The following is a 13,954-nucleotide window of genomic DNA, read 5'->3' as shown; positions in this document are numbered from 1 at the left end:
AGTTCTATGATAAAGTTCTACTCTACTTTACATGTATGATAAAGTCTGCTGAACTCAGAGAATATCTGGTTGAATAAACCCTCATCTGACATACTGGGAGATGAACTGAAGGTCAGTTCTTGCACTTCCAATTACTACCCCAACTGCAGCTATACAACGCTAATTGTGTGTATGATACACACACACACACACACACGCACACACAAACATCCGTGGTATCATCAGACACTAGGGAAAAGTTCAACAAGCTGCTACTTAGTTTCTTGACACTTTCTATTGAGCTTGTGGGACTGGAGTTGTCCTTCCGGGTGCGTCTGATCAGAAAATATTTGGACAATTGTTTCTTTTTGAGACCATTAATGCTGAGATAGAGAAGGCTGAGATGGGGAAGAGACAGAGCGGGACAAAGAGAGAGGCGAGAAATGCTGTCTATGACACTTGTAATTCATTGCTGCCACTGAAAAGCAGTTTACCATATTAGATACTATACTGGGCAACTCCGGCACAGAAAGGTAATCCTCTCCGAAAAGAGAGGAAAAAATGGGGGGAGGGGCTTTTAATCAGCGTCTCCATCACCAGGTGAATGCCACTTTTTGATAATACAAAAACTTCATGAGAAATACTCTAGTCCGATATGTAGACTCCGGTTTCAGTAACCAGACAACACAGGGTTACCAATATATGCGGAAACAGTAAATACTCACAATACACATTTAAATTAGGTCAGAACAAGAGCAGATTCATGAAGGTTACAGTTGCAAATAAAGAGTGTAGGGTTGCACAATAATCAGCAACGTAAAAGCAAATGAAACCATTGGAGTATGGGAGTGAGGGGGGGGGGGAGAGCGAGAGAGGCAGAGGCACAGTATTAAATACATGCATTCGGTACAAACTCTACTAAAAATTACAGGATAAATTATGCAGGGGGATTTCTTTCAAGTAATTAAGTTTCGATTTCTTGCATTTATTTTAGTGCCAGGAAGCACACGGCGCCATGGATTGCAGAAGTCTCCATTGATTGTTCCGTGCGTTAAGTTTGATTTCGTGACTGGACTTAACTTTCCAAAAGGGTAAACACGCCGGCTCTGGGAAGTCAGGAGATGGGCTGCCCAGGGCTCAGCGAGAGGGAGACTAAGTCCTGTGAACGGGGGCGGGATGGGTAGGAGAGCGGGGCTGGCGGATTGACACTGCCCCCTCCCCCCAGAGCTCAGTTCAAGGACACTGAAACGAGAGTTTCACTCCAAAGTCCAAAGCGCCAAATCCCTTTCCGGACAGTTTCGGGGAGAGGGGCCCGGAAGCGGTGGCGTTTCGGGGCGCGGGTCCATTGTGAAATGTCCCTTCTGCGGGGGCCAGGCCATCGCCGCGCAGCGACCAGGCTGGTGAGACACAAGCAGGAGCCATCGTCTCCTCCTGCCTGCAGCAAGGCGGATCTTATGCTTGAGCGGAGTGTAGCTCCCATCTTCAATGCAGATCCCTGGGCGAGAGTTAGAGAGGCACGGAGATCGCCCTGCCTGGCGAGGGGAACAGACATAGGGGGGGTGTTTTTTTATGAGAGACCCTCCCTCAGCCAAGCATGTGGCGCGCAAAGAGCCGTCCCTTTCTAAGGGCTGCGGAGAGCCTCGTCCCTCTCCAAGATGCTGTTGCCTGCTAGCCCTCTGCAGCGCCGGGCAAAGCTGCGCCAGGCACCCACCGCATCACCCCACTCTCCGAGGGGCACAGCCTCGCTGTTAATGAGGACGAGACAGGTCGCAAGCGGCCGTGTTTTCAGGTTATATTAACCCCAGACGCTGGCTGAGGGGCAGCTTGTGTCTGAATACATAAGCAGGAGGCCAAAGGGCTGCCGTTTGATGTTCCGCGTTAGAGACTCGCTTCCAGGATCAGGGAATACAATTCACTAGCCCGTCTCGCCTCTCGCTCCGGCTGCGCCGAGGTGTAACTTCGCGCATTGACGCCTGCGTGAGTGAGATCCCAATGAGACACCCCGAAACCATGCACGGAAGCGTGGCCTGGGCTCTGTAACGGTCGCCCAAGTACTCCTGCATTTTATGCAAATAAGGTAAAGGGACCACCCAGAAATAATCACGTCCGTTTAAAAGTTCAACAAACTCCATGCTGTCTGGCAATCCCTTTTTAAGGTCTAGCTAGCTGCTGGGCCCGACTATCTGCCCCATGGAACCTACGATGGGAATACATCGCCCCGGGAGAATCTCCTTCCCTGACAACAGCTTGGGAGCATATTCTGACCTTAGCATGAACTGGCCACTGCATTTGCCTGAGGTATTTTGCTGAAGCCTTCATTGATCGCTCTTCACTGGGTGGGGTGGGGCTATTTCATCTGTGCTGCAGGGTCTTGCCTTTATTTTCTATTTAGCTGGGAAGAAAAGTTCGCCAACTGATCTGTCCAGGGTCCTGAAGGGAACTTTTGCCCTTCTTGGTTTCTCTTACTCGCTTCACTGTGGACTGCCATCCCTTTGAAGCCATACCGGAGCATACCTGTTAGAGTGCTCAGATTTAAGGGAACGAGACCAACGTGTTTATCTTGCCAGATCACCTCAGACCGTATTGATTATCAAGGCGTGAGCGTGTCTCCATACTAAAAGAATAAAAATAAAATTCGAAGTGTAAAAACAAAAAGCGTGAGCAGTACTGTGAACCAGAGCGAACAGCTGCATTTTCAATAAATAAATACAGTAGTTATAACCAAACTCTTCTTCTGTGCTTAAAACAAGGGCTGAGTTTCCTTAAAGTATATACTGCATCTTAATGGATTAAAAATTCATACAACGCATTAGGTTCAGTAAAATATGAATGCTTTGCTTTAAATTTTAATCATAAATCAGAACATGGATCCATGAGAGGCGACAGTGATTTCTTCCCAGATGTCTGCGTGGGTCAAGATATGAGAGGGGCTCTAATTTTATTTAGGCAGTCCATTTGAGTGCAAAGCCTGCTGAAAGACTAATGGCATTTGAAGGCTTGCGAGTGCAGCCTTGCACTTTCACCAGCAGCTTTGTCATTGCTTGGAACAGGTACTTTTTATATGTCTGCATCTAGCTGAGGACAGTGGCAGAGTTTATAGTCAGACAAAGAGACCAGAATGTCCAGGCCTTTGATATGGCCCTCTGCCATCCACTTCTTTTCGAATGTATGAATTTGTCATACGTTTATTGACGTCACCATCGTCGTTATTAATTATTAATACAATAGTGAATACTAGCAATAATGCAGTAAATGCAAGTAGGTTAGGAATGTTTGCCTATTTGGACTCTAACACTCTCTTTCACCATTCGCTCTAAACTTTCTGTTATTTACCCATTTTTAGAGGTACTGGTGTCCTTGTTTCAGTACTACTGCTCAAGAGAGTGGCACCAGTTCAGAAAAGAGAATAAACACTACTCTTTCCCTTTTGAACATGTTTGTATTCTGGACACTTTCTGTAATGAACAGGAGATTGCTAACTGCAGGGAAGAGCTGCATTCACACGCGTGTCAGTTCTATGCGTTTTGTTTTCAGTTGTCACACTGGAGAGGTAAAGGAAAAATTGGAACTGTGTAACGTGTTTGATTATTTTATTTATGTATTTATGTATTTAATTAAACATATTTGTTTTCCTATGAGGCCGTAAAAACGGTCGTGCACATAGAAATACAAAGACAAACATAAATACATTTAATGTCAACTTGGTAAATAAGTTATTATAGAAGAATGTTGCCTGTATGTAAGCGAAAACTGAAGACGGGCTAAATTTAAAACCGCTAAGTACTGATATCTTTTCGGCCCTCCTCGGAGACTGATGGGTTTGAATAATTTTGGTCAATCAATATAGCACAGAACAAAGTTTGCCTAGTTGTTTCACCAGTGTTCTCTTTATTTCATAGCTATAATAGAATACCATATTTACCATATGAAGTGGTGATAAGTGTTGAGCATTTGGAGATCTGTTGTCAGTTGTTATTAAAATCAAAATTAATTCATATTAACGATATGCATTCTCAATTCTCCCATGTGACATCATATATTAAGACAACTATTGCAAGTAATTAAACTGAATACAGGGAGGTTAGATTTATGTTTTTAAAAGATTGTTAGTGCTAAAGTTCATTTAAGAGCGTTGAATTAAATCCCTTGCTCTAGCAAGGCTCATTTAAATTATTGGATTAATTTTTACTTTAAATCTGAGCATGCTGGGAAGTAAGATATTTGCCTTTTTATTTTGTTTTCCTCTTAAAACTGATTGCAAAGCCAAAATAAAATGTAACATGGGATTGTTGTTTGGGAGGTTGAAGCTGTAACTCAAGGAAAGCGAAATAAAGTTTAATGGTTCAGGTGAATAGACATGTTTGGCAATTATTTTCCGTCACAGGCATTCAATTCTTTGTTGTAAACTTTACACACCATACAATGAAAGTACAAAAATATTATCTATGGCTTTTATTAGGCATTTGAGATGCTCAATAGTTTGGATTAATTAGACAAACCGAAAGCCTTTTGAAGATTAAGCAAATTGGACAACCCTTGTTAATTAGAACATAATTTAAAGTTTGAAATTATATCACTCACGAAGTAGCCTAATTAGTATGACGATATGTTAATAGCCTGCTGAGACACTAAGCACGGAGGTTTGGCATGAACTCCTTAAAGGCTTGCAAGAAAATTCTCCTTCCTATGTTGTCATTAATAAAAGATTTCTATAGACTTCAGCCTTTCAACGGTGACATACAATTTATAGTACACACAATGCATTAGCCCATAGTGCTGTTCAATTTTTTTACTATTATGAAAACTAATAAATTCGTCAAGCTGAATTAAGCATACAAATCAGATGAGGCATAACAGATTACATATTGAAGCGCTGTGTCTCCCGAGCCTAAATGAAATTTCAATCTAATAATTCCTTCCTGGCCCGGCTATAATTTGTTTAGAGATGTTGTTCTACTTCTTTCCAAGCGCTATTCGCACCATAATTAAATGATACTCAAGCTTTTAACTTTGATTTATTTCATTTCTCTGAGCTGGCGACAGTGAGAGCTGATACAGTGTAATTTTTCTGATTTCCTTTAAAATTACCAAGTCTACTGTTTAGGTGAGAAATTAAACACCTAAGCACTTATGTGAATCTCCTGGTGCAAACAAAAATTCATTGAAATAAAACCGTCCACAGTAAATAAAAGGTTTTATTTATTTATTTTAAAGGGGAGGTAAACGTGAAGTTGGCAGTACAGATGAACTGGTCCGTGGGTTTAAATCCCAAATCCCATTTTGATACAATGGAAAATCCCCAATGTCTCCTGGTGGTATTTGGAGAAGGCAGCAGAGGGACGGTGCAAATAAAGGGATGAGATGCTCCTCACTGCTGGTTTTGGAAATGTAAGGCCAGATCCTGCTCCAATGTGATGCAGTGCTAAAAGTCCTTGTTTCTCCAGAGCAAGTAGCATGGGGCAGTTATGGAGCCTCATGATAAAGGACTGTAACAACATATGGGAAAGTAAAGTGAGAACTCCAGCACCAGCTCTCCGCATGCTCTACCCGCTTCAGCTCCTGCACCCGCTCCCTCCAGTACCAGCTCGAGCACCTGCTACCTCCAACACCACCATCCCCAGCTCCTGTATGCTCCCCCTCTCTCAGGCACCAGCCCCCTCATGCACCAGTCTCATGCACGAGCCCCCTGATTCTCCAGAACCAGCCCCAGCCACCTCTCCCTCCAACCCCAGCTCCCTCCAGCACCGGCTTCTGCACCGTCTCAGGCGCCCCGAGCGCTCGGCTAAAGCTATCCAGACCGTGGAAATGCTACAAACAAAGGTCTGAGAGAGGGCGGGGGAGGAGGCAGCACCTTGTTTTCAGGGAATATAAGTGCGTCCGCTTTAGAGAGAAGCGGCTGGGCCCAAAGTGCTGCCAAAGTGCCCGCGTGACAGGATAAAAATAGGAACAAGCGGCCGTGGAAATGAAGATAAGTGGAGCTTGTGTCAGCCTGTCTGTGGGGGGGAGGGTGTCCTACTGCATCTGCGCACTGCCATCTCTGGGCACACACACCCCTTTATTGTGGCTAATGAAGAAGAATTGGAATGGAAAGGTTTCAAATGGAGCCACACCAGAGACAACACTCTCTGTCCACCTCCCCCACCTACAACCATTTTTCCCATCCACATGTGGTAACTCCCCACGCAGCTGCTCTATAGCAGGTTCTCCCACGCACAGCCCATCATTCACACAGCTCCCCCACCGACAGCAGGTTCCCCCACTCATAGCCCATCACCCACAACAAGTACTCCACACACAGCCCCCCCGTTAGGTATCCCCACCCACATCAGCTAGCCTCACACACTGCTCCTCCACCGACAGCAGGTATCCTCACACATTTCCCTACATCAGGCACCGCACTCACAGGTATTCCCACCCACAAGTATCCCCATACAGCCCCCCATCAGATCCCCTTCACACTCTCTCCCATATCAGTTATGCACACACAGTTCCCCCCTCTCATCGGGTATCCCCAACCACAGCTCCCCCCCCCCCGAGAGCAGGTACTCTCACACAGCCCCTCCCTTTCAGGTACTCTACACACTTCCCCACATGAGATACAACCCACCCAGTCCCCCTCAAGTTCCTCTCACACAGCTCCCCCACCTCTAACACCTCCCTCCACTCAGGAACCCCATGAACACTGGACACCTCACACCCCATTCACAGACACCCTGCCTGAGCAGGCACTCCAACACCCTCCCCTCCCCACACGCGGTATGTGCACACTCAGATACACCCCCCCCCCATATGCACACTCCACAGCCGCACACTCCATATGAGCGCGCGCTCCATCTCCCCTCCCCCCCACACACACACCTTTTCGCTCACCGCCTCCCTCCCCCCCTCCAGCCCCGGCCGTCACTATTTCCCAGCACACTGACTCGCAGGACGCATGCGCTCACCTCGCGCCTGCCTCTCCTCCGTCCAATGGGCGAAGAGCGGCGAGAAACAGAGGGAGAGAGAAAGCCTCACAACCCACTTCCCGGGATGTCTCTTCTGCACAAGGCACCTGCCGGGCCAAGGTGCGCGGCAGCCGGAGCAGAGGCAGCGCCAGAACAATAGGGCGCCAGGCTCGCGCCGCCGCCAGCCGCGCCGCCAGGGGGCTCGGACTAGGGAGCAGAGCGGGACCCGCTCCGCGTGGGGCTGGGCTGCGGCGCGGCGGCCCGAGACAGGAGCTGAGCCGGGAGCTGCAGGGAGTTCCCCGCGGGGTGGGTGGGAGGCCAGGCGCGGGGAGAGGCGCTGGGCGGGGGGTCAGCCGGAGCGGGGAGAGCAGGCGAGGGAAGGAGCCGGCGCCCGGGAGGGGAGGGACGGGCAGTGCCGGGGGAGCGAGCCGGAGCGGGGAGAGCGGCCAAGCGGGCAGGCTGTGGACCGGCTGACGCCGGAGAGGAGGCGGCGGAGGCTGCACTGGAGGCTGAGGGAGCGGAGAGAGCAAAGCCCCCCGCGTCCCCGCGCCACTTTCCAGCTCCAAGCGGCGGCGGCGGCGGCAGCCTCAACTTTCCGCCTCCTCCCTGGTCTCCCCGTTGGGCTGAGGGCCCCCGACCGCCGGCGAGGATGATGATGATGTCTCTGAACAGCAAGCAGCCCTTCAGCATGCCCCACGGCAGCCTGCACGAGCCCAAGTACTCGGCGCTGCACACCGCCTCGCCCGGCACCTCCTCCGCCGCCGCGCCCTCGGCCAGCTCCCCCAGCAGCACGGCCGGCAGGAGCAGCACCAGCAGCACCAGCACCAGCAGCTCGGAGGCGATGAGGCGCGCCTGCCTCCCAACCCCCCCGGTAGGCACGATCTGCGGCAGCGCCCGCTTTAAGGCACCTGGCCCCCAGCCCCCTGGATCTGCACGATGTTTTTTTCATGTCTGCCCAGCGAATCACCCAGCACCCCCCGGCTTTCTCTCTCCCCTTATGCATTCTGCGGCGCTCGCCTTCCATATTAATTTTTATGACCTGGGATGTTGCATGTGCCTTGTGTTGTGCGCGTGTCTCTCCCCCTCTCCTTTTTCAGGGTCTCTTTCTTGCCATGCTGGGGATGTGTTAATGGCACAGAGGCGTGCGGAGGGAGGGCGATCCCCTGTTGACAGTAATGTGTGCCTTCTATTTGAAATTGCAGAGCAATATATTCGGCGGTCTGGATGAGAGTTTGCTGGCCCGCGCTGAAGCCCTGGCGGCGGTGGATATAGTTTCCCAGACCAAGAGCCACCATCATCATCCGCCTCACCACAGCCCCTTCAAGCCGGACGCTACTTACCACACTATGAACACCATCCCTTGCACCTCTGCTGCCTCCTCCTCGTCTGTGCCCATTTCCCACCCGTCAGCCATATCCGGCACTCACCACCACCACCACCATCACCACCACCACCACCATCAGCCTCACCAGGCTTTGGAAGGGGAGCTTTTAGACCACATCACTCCAGGGCTGGCGCTGGGGGCCATGACCGGACCAGACGGCTCGGTGGTCTCCACGCCAGCCCATGCTCCGCACATGGCCAGCATGAACCCTATGCACCAGGCGGCTCTAAGCATGGCCCATGCCCACGGGCTGCCCTCTCACATGGGCTGCATGAGCGACGTGGACGCAGATCCCCGGGATTTAGAAGCTTTTGCGGAAAGATTCAAGCAAAGGAGGATCAAGCTCGGAGTGACCCAGGCAGATGTAGGATCTGCTTTGGCCAACTTAAAAATCCCCGGGGTAGGCTCGCTGAGCCAAAGCACCATCTGCAGGTTTGAGTCCCTTACGTTGTCCCACAATAACATGATCGCCCTCAAACCCATCTTGCAAGCCTGGCTAGAAGAAGCAGAGAAATCTCACCGCGAAAAGCTCACCAAACCAGAGCTCTTCAACGGAGCTGAGAAGAAGAGAAAGCGCACCTCTATCGCTGCACCTGAGAAGAGGTCCTTGGAAGCCTATTTTGCCATCCAGCCACGTCCTTCCTCGGAAAAAATAGCGGCCATCGCAGAGAAACTGGACCTCAAGAAGAACGTGGTCCGGGTCTGGTTCTGTAATCAGAGACAGAAACAGAAACGAATGAAATATTCCGCTGGGATTTAAAAGTCTGGGGGAGTTTTTTTTAAATAAAATCGGCAACAAGACACACTTTAATATTTCTCTATAGTAAGAGAGACAGAGAGACAGATAAAAAGACAGACAAGTAAAGAGAACACAGAGACTGTCAAACAAAAAGTAAACCGTCAAGTTTAGGGAAGTTCCCGTTGGAGAAAACCGCTGCTTCTTCAGAATGATTCAGTATCAAAGAGAGACTGATTTTTTGAAGGCAGATAAGAAATTCTTTTTAAAGGACCGAAGACGTATCAAGTAAGATTTGTTTTTATTCTTAAAGACATCACGTGTTCAAATTTAAAAGTACACTTTGCAACTATTTTTCAGAAAATAAATTGACTCGAAACGGAAACTTTAATCTAGAGTTGAGGCTTATACCATGATTTGAGAGACATCTCAAAAGTATTTTGATTTTAAAAAAAGATGGCAGGTTTTTCTGCATTTACACTACGTATTATAAATATATATATTTTTACTGTGGTTATTCTCTTTTCCTTCGCTGAAGTTATAATGCTTAGGGAAAGAACTGATCCTGCTGTGTTCACTGATCTTTAAATGCTATTATTAGATTACTGCCAAACAGCCCCTTGTAAATTATTAATTTTTTCTCTCCAGCAACTTCATTCGCTGTTCATTCTAATTAATTACACTTCTTTAATCTAAGTCTTGATAAAAGTAAAAACAAGTATGGATAGTGAAAATCAAATATTTTGTGTTGATAGAATTTATTATCTTTAGCTTTTTCCTTCTTATACAAAATCCCTTTTGGCCATCTGTAAATTGTCACCTGAAACTAAGATATTTATCTGGCAAGTATTCTTATTCATAAGGCGTTGGCACTCTATAATAGATGTCCTGCATTATTTGTGCAGATTGATTCACTGTCCCAGGTATTTGTTTACTGCGTTACATATTTAATGGGGATTCCCATATTGTCTCCACCACACACTTCTAAAGCGAGAAGAGAAGTGACTGAATCGGTGACAGTGTGGCATTTTGTTGTTTCCGGGTTTGTTTTCATCACAATATTTGTCCTTCAAGTTTTCTAAGCTATATCACAACTGTGTTCTGACCTGCTAGCTTTTTATTTCCCTTAACTGTAATACTTTTACGTTGAGGTGATTCTTTGTTGAAGGTTTGTTTGTAGAAAAGCCAAATTTAATTTAGAGAGAGAGGGAGAGAAAGAGCGTGCACTCTTGTAAATTCACATTATTTGGTACAATTCTTTTGAGGGAAAGATGAAAGGTACTTGAATTCTGATACCTATATGTATTGTAAATACTTCATTCGAATTGACGCACATATAGATATATTCTTACAGATTTCGCTGTATTGCTGTTCTATTTGAGACTATTTGAAGTCTTAAGTTCTGTAAATGATAAATTTTGTTGGTTTTGTTAATAGAAGGTTTATTTATTACAGTAATGTATTAAGTTATTTAAAAATGTTGTTGAAATGTCTTTCATTAAAAAAGATTTTAACATTTTATTGGGAAAATATGTTTTCTGTTTTTTTTTAATTAAAAGTCTGCAACTGGATTGAAATTGCTTCCACATCTCATATTTTAACATTGAAATGGGAGGACTATTTTGACCTTTTGTAATGGTTTACAGCTCCTACCAGCTCTTCCTTTCCGGCCGGGTGGGAGCTGGATTATCTGTATAGGTCTGATCTGTTATTTATCAATGGAAGGTGAACTCATTACCTGAGGGTTTTTTTTGCGGGGGGAGGAAGTAGAGAGGGGTAACCTGTCAGCCGTTAGAATATACCTGTATATACTCCGTTGGTCAGCAAGAAGGTGCTGACTGTTCCTTCCCAAGCAGCATCACAGAGCTTCTGTGTGGCCAGCCATAGCTTGATAAATAGTTTGCTAAATGCACGGCAGTGTTTACTAAGCAAGGATGGCGGAAAGGAAGCTGGGAAGGCCTGGAAATGGCTATTCAATTAGCCTGTCTTCTTAGCTGTGCTCTGGGAGTGATGACGAGTGTAGGCTGGGTCCCAGGAGCTCAGCGCCAGGGCCGCAGTACCCTGTACACAATCATCAACATAATCATCATCATCACACACACACACGAAGGGGTTGCCTACTTACGTACAGACATTCCCTACGGCATTTTTTTCTGGACCAAAAAAGTCTGAAGTGGAGATTAAACTATGGCGCCATTATGGCATTTGCTTATTGGCTAGTACAGATCGGTTTTACCTGTTACAAAGGCAAGAGGAAGCGTCCACGTAGGAACAGAAATACTTTAAAATTAGCAGTGTGGATTAGCAGGGCGAAATGCGTTTACACGCAGCCGCGTGTACTCATTTTCATCTCTATAACATCTGCCACGGGGACATGCACAAGAAGTTTCAAACGCACGAGAGACCAGCTGGGAGAGGGGGGAAGCTATGGTCTGTAGATAGAGTTCATCTGAGAGGCAGGCACTAATTGCCCTGGACCAAGAGCGTTTCGTGTTTAGCAGGACAGATGTACATGTCACGGGATGAAAAGATAATTCCAAGGTGCCATATAGAAATACCCTCCGGAAGTCTGCTTTCTTGTCCTACAGAGAACTAATATAAGCACCTAGAAAGGTCTGTGTCAGATAGGAGGTGTGGATTGACAACATTGTAGCCCATGGAGTCGCGCTCTTTGAAGGAGAGTAATTTGAATAAGGAGGGTGATGGGGCGATAACATTGGCGTTCCGCATTTCAAATGTAGGGATTGAGGCTTATGGGCTGTTCTTTTGCTAATAAAGGGAGCAAAGGATGCACCAAACCAACAGCGACGGTAGAAGAAAGTCTCTTTGCAAGTAGCAGGCCATTCCTCGCCGCGTGGGATGGGCTGTGAAAAGGAGCGGTGTGCACATAAAGAATCTGGGTGACGCGTATTAGTGTAAAAGAGGAGAGCGCTGAAATACAAACCCTTTCCCTCACTCACCTTTATGTTATGGCTGCGCTGCTTCGTAGGCTGGGCGCCTCACGGCGGCTTGGCGTTCAGCACCAAGGACAGAGCTCCTTGGCTCTCTCCGGCCCTCCGTCGGCGTCTGCCTTCTGAGGCCCAGAAAGACAGCAGAGAGACCCAGAGAGGGGGGCGGGGGGAGAGGGGGCGTAGAGAGAGGGGAGGAGGGGAAGCTTCTTGCTTTAGGGACTCAGCAAATTAAATGAAATATTACTTCACTCTCGACAAATCTTTCCATGTAGCGTTAATGGGGAGCGGATGATGGGAATCTCCATATGAAATCTCACAAATAATATTTTTATAACAAATTACAAAACCTGAAGTCAGGGGAGGCAGCTAAATATAAAAAGAAAATAATTAATCTTCTGAATAAAAATAATCGTCCTTGCTTTACAGATATGGCAGAGTATTGATTAGCCTAGAGTGCTGCACTGGGAATTGATATAGTCAAGAGTTAATACCACATATTGTTAAAATGACTCCAGTAAGTTACAATAGCAACATTTTCCCCTCAGAATTTGCTTTTTCTTTTCCAGCACGCCAGTGAATCTCTTTTTGCTCAGTTCTTGAAGGTTTTATGATTTAAAGTAATGATAAATAGATTAGATAAACAGATGCTTTTAAATAGCTTTGAAAGTGACACCAACATAATTTAAAGATCTGGATTCGCTTCCTGTTTAATAGCCTATTGTTTCCACTTGATGCAATGTTTGTTAATTAGAAAAATGTAATTTGACTACGAACAGATTCTTTGGAGTTCATAAGAGACAAAGAAATCCAACACCAAACAGGAAAAAAGTATGTAATCTATATATTATTGTTACATATTCGTTTATCTCTTCAATGATTATATAGATACTCTGCTTTAAAATAGCCGGAACAGGTCGAGAGTGATAACTGATAGCCTGGTATTACTGTATATCATTGGCGTACCAATCAAATCAATCGGTATCGCATGGCTCAGTTTCTGAAATGTTCTGAAACTCCAGTTATATAGATTGATATTTTAGAGCTATGTATACCACAGAGACGGCGAAAGAGAAGAATAATAGGTTTCAGACCTCACTTCCTTCACTTTCTCACTTTTCTTTAAAGAGTAATCGCTACAGTTGTGGGTCCTATTGATAACATTTCATATTTTTCGGTTCCACACCACAGTGATAACAAACGGGGGGAGGGGGAGAGAGAATGGTGGTGGAAGAGGATTGTCAACTAACGGACAAACCACAGTCTTGATTCACTATCAATACTTCAAGGTTAGAATCTTTCATCTCAATATCTCTTTGCTAGCTAGTTCCATATTTTTGAAATAAATCTCTTGGAAGTTTGTAATTCTCTAGTTTGGTAATCCCGGTGTTTCGGTTTTTGCTTTTTAAATTGAAATGCACTAAGCGACTGATTTAAAATTGTGGAGATCTGAAAGTGCGAAGTAGTTATTTTGAATTTCCTAAAGAAGGAAAAATGCATTTTGACGAGTTAAACATACGCAATAGTGCAATGAATAAAAGCAATCTTGCAAACGGCTTTTACATTGTGTAAGCAAAACGACTCATTTTAGTAGCATAATTTCAACCTGAAATAAAACTGTAAAATGTGATTTCTTCCCTTTAAATTTCTATTCAAGGACATGTATATTTCTTTGCTAAACAAAACAAAGCAATCCTCTTATTTGCCTAACCTAAATATCTTCCTCCGCCTCTTTTAATTGGCGTTCAATAAAGCAACATTTGCTTCGGGTTTTCCAATGAAGTGCATGTTTCTCAGTGTGATGGAAGTATTGATGACTCTGAAGTTGCTTTAATAATGTTTGTGTCTCTAGGAGGGGAGGGGAACTAAAGATTGCTCTGTGAGGTCCCCATGTGTCTTAAAAAAGAAAGGGAGAACGAGAACAGCTACTGCCTACATACATAAATAAACAAAATGGTCCACG

The 13,954-nt window shown here is 45.9% G+C and overlaps 1 protein-coding gene across 1 annotated transcript; it reads left to right on the top strand.

Annotated features, from left to right (window-relative positions):
- The first annotated feature begins 7,167 nt into the window (after nucleotides 1-7,167).
- POU4F2 (POU class 4 homeobox 2) lies at nucleotides 7,168-10,474 on the top strand. The gene is made up of 2 exons (XM_075929159.2): nucleotides 7,168-7,794; nucleotides 8,126-10,474. Exons 1-2 carry the CDS (start codon nucleotides 7,573-7,575, stop codon nucleotides 9,065-9,067), a joined length of 1,164 nt encoding a protein of 387 aa, XP_075785274.1. The 5' UTR covers nucleotides 7,168-7,572; the 3' UTR covers nucleotides 9,068-10,474.
- Nucleotides 10,475-13,954: the final 3,480 nt, after the last annotated feature.

Source organism: Pelodiscus sinensis, chromosome 4 (genome assembly GCF_052426305.1).
Source record: "Pelodiscus sinensis isolate ZL-2025 chromosome 4, ASM5242630v1, whole genome shotgun sequence".
Taxonomy (NCBI): Eukaryota; Metazoa; Chordata; order Testudines; family Trionychidae; genus Pelodiscus; species Pelodiscus sinensis.
This window is presented reverse-complemented; position numbering and strand designations above follow the sequence as displayed.

Excerpts from the sequence above, each read along its gene's own strand:
- POU4F2 (XM_075929159.2), top strand. The coding sequence starts at position 7,573 with ATGATGATGATGTCTCTGAACAGCAAGCAGCCCTTCAGCATGCCCCAC. Across the intron at positions 7,795-8,125 it reads CCTGCCTCCCAACCCCCCCG|AGCAATATATTCGGCGGTCT; the intron begins GTAGGCACGATC and ends TTGAAATTGCAG.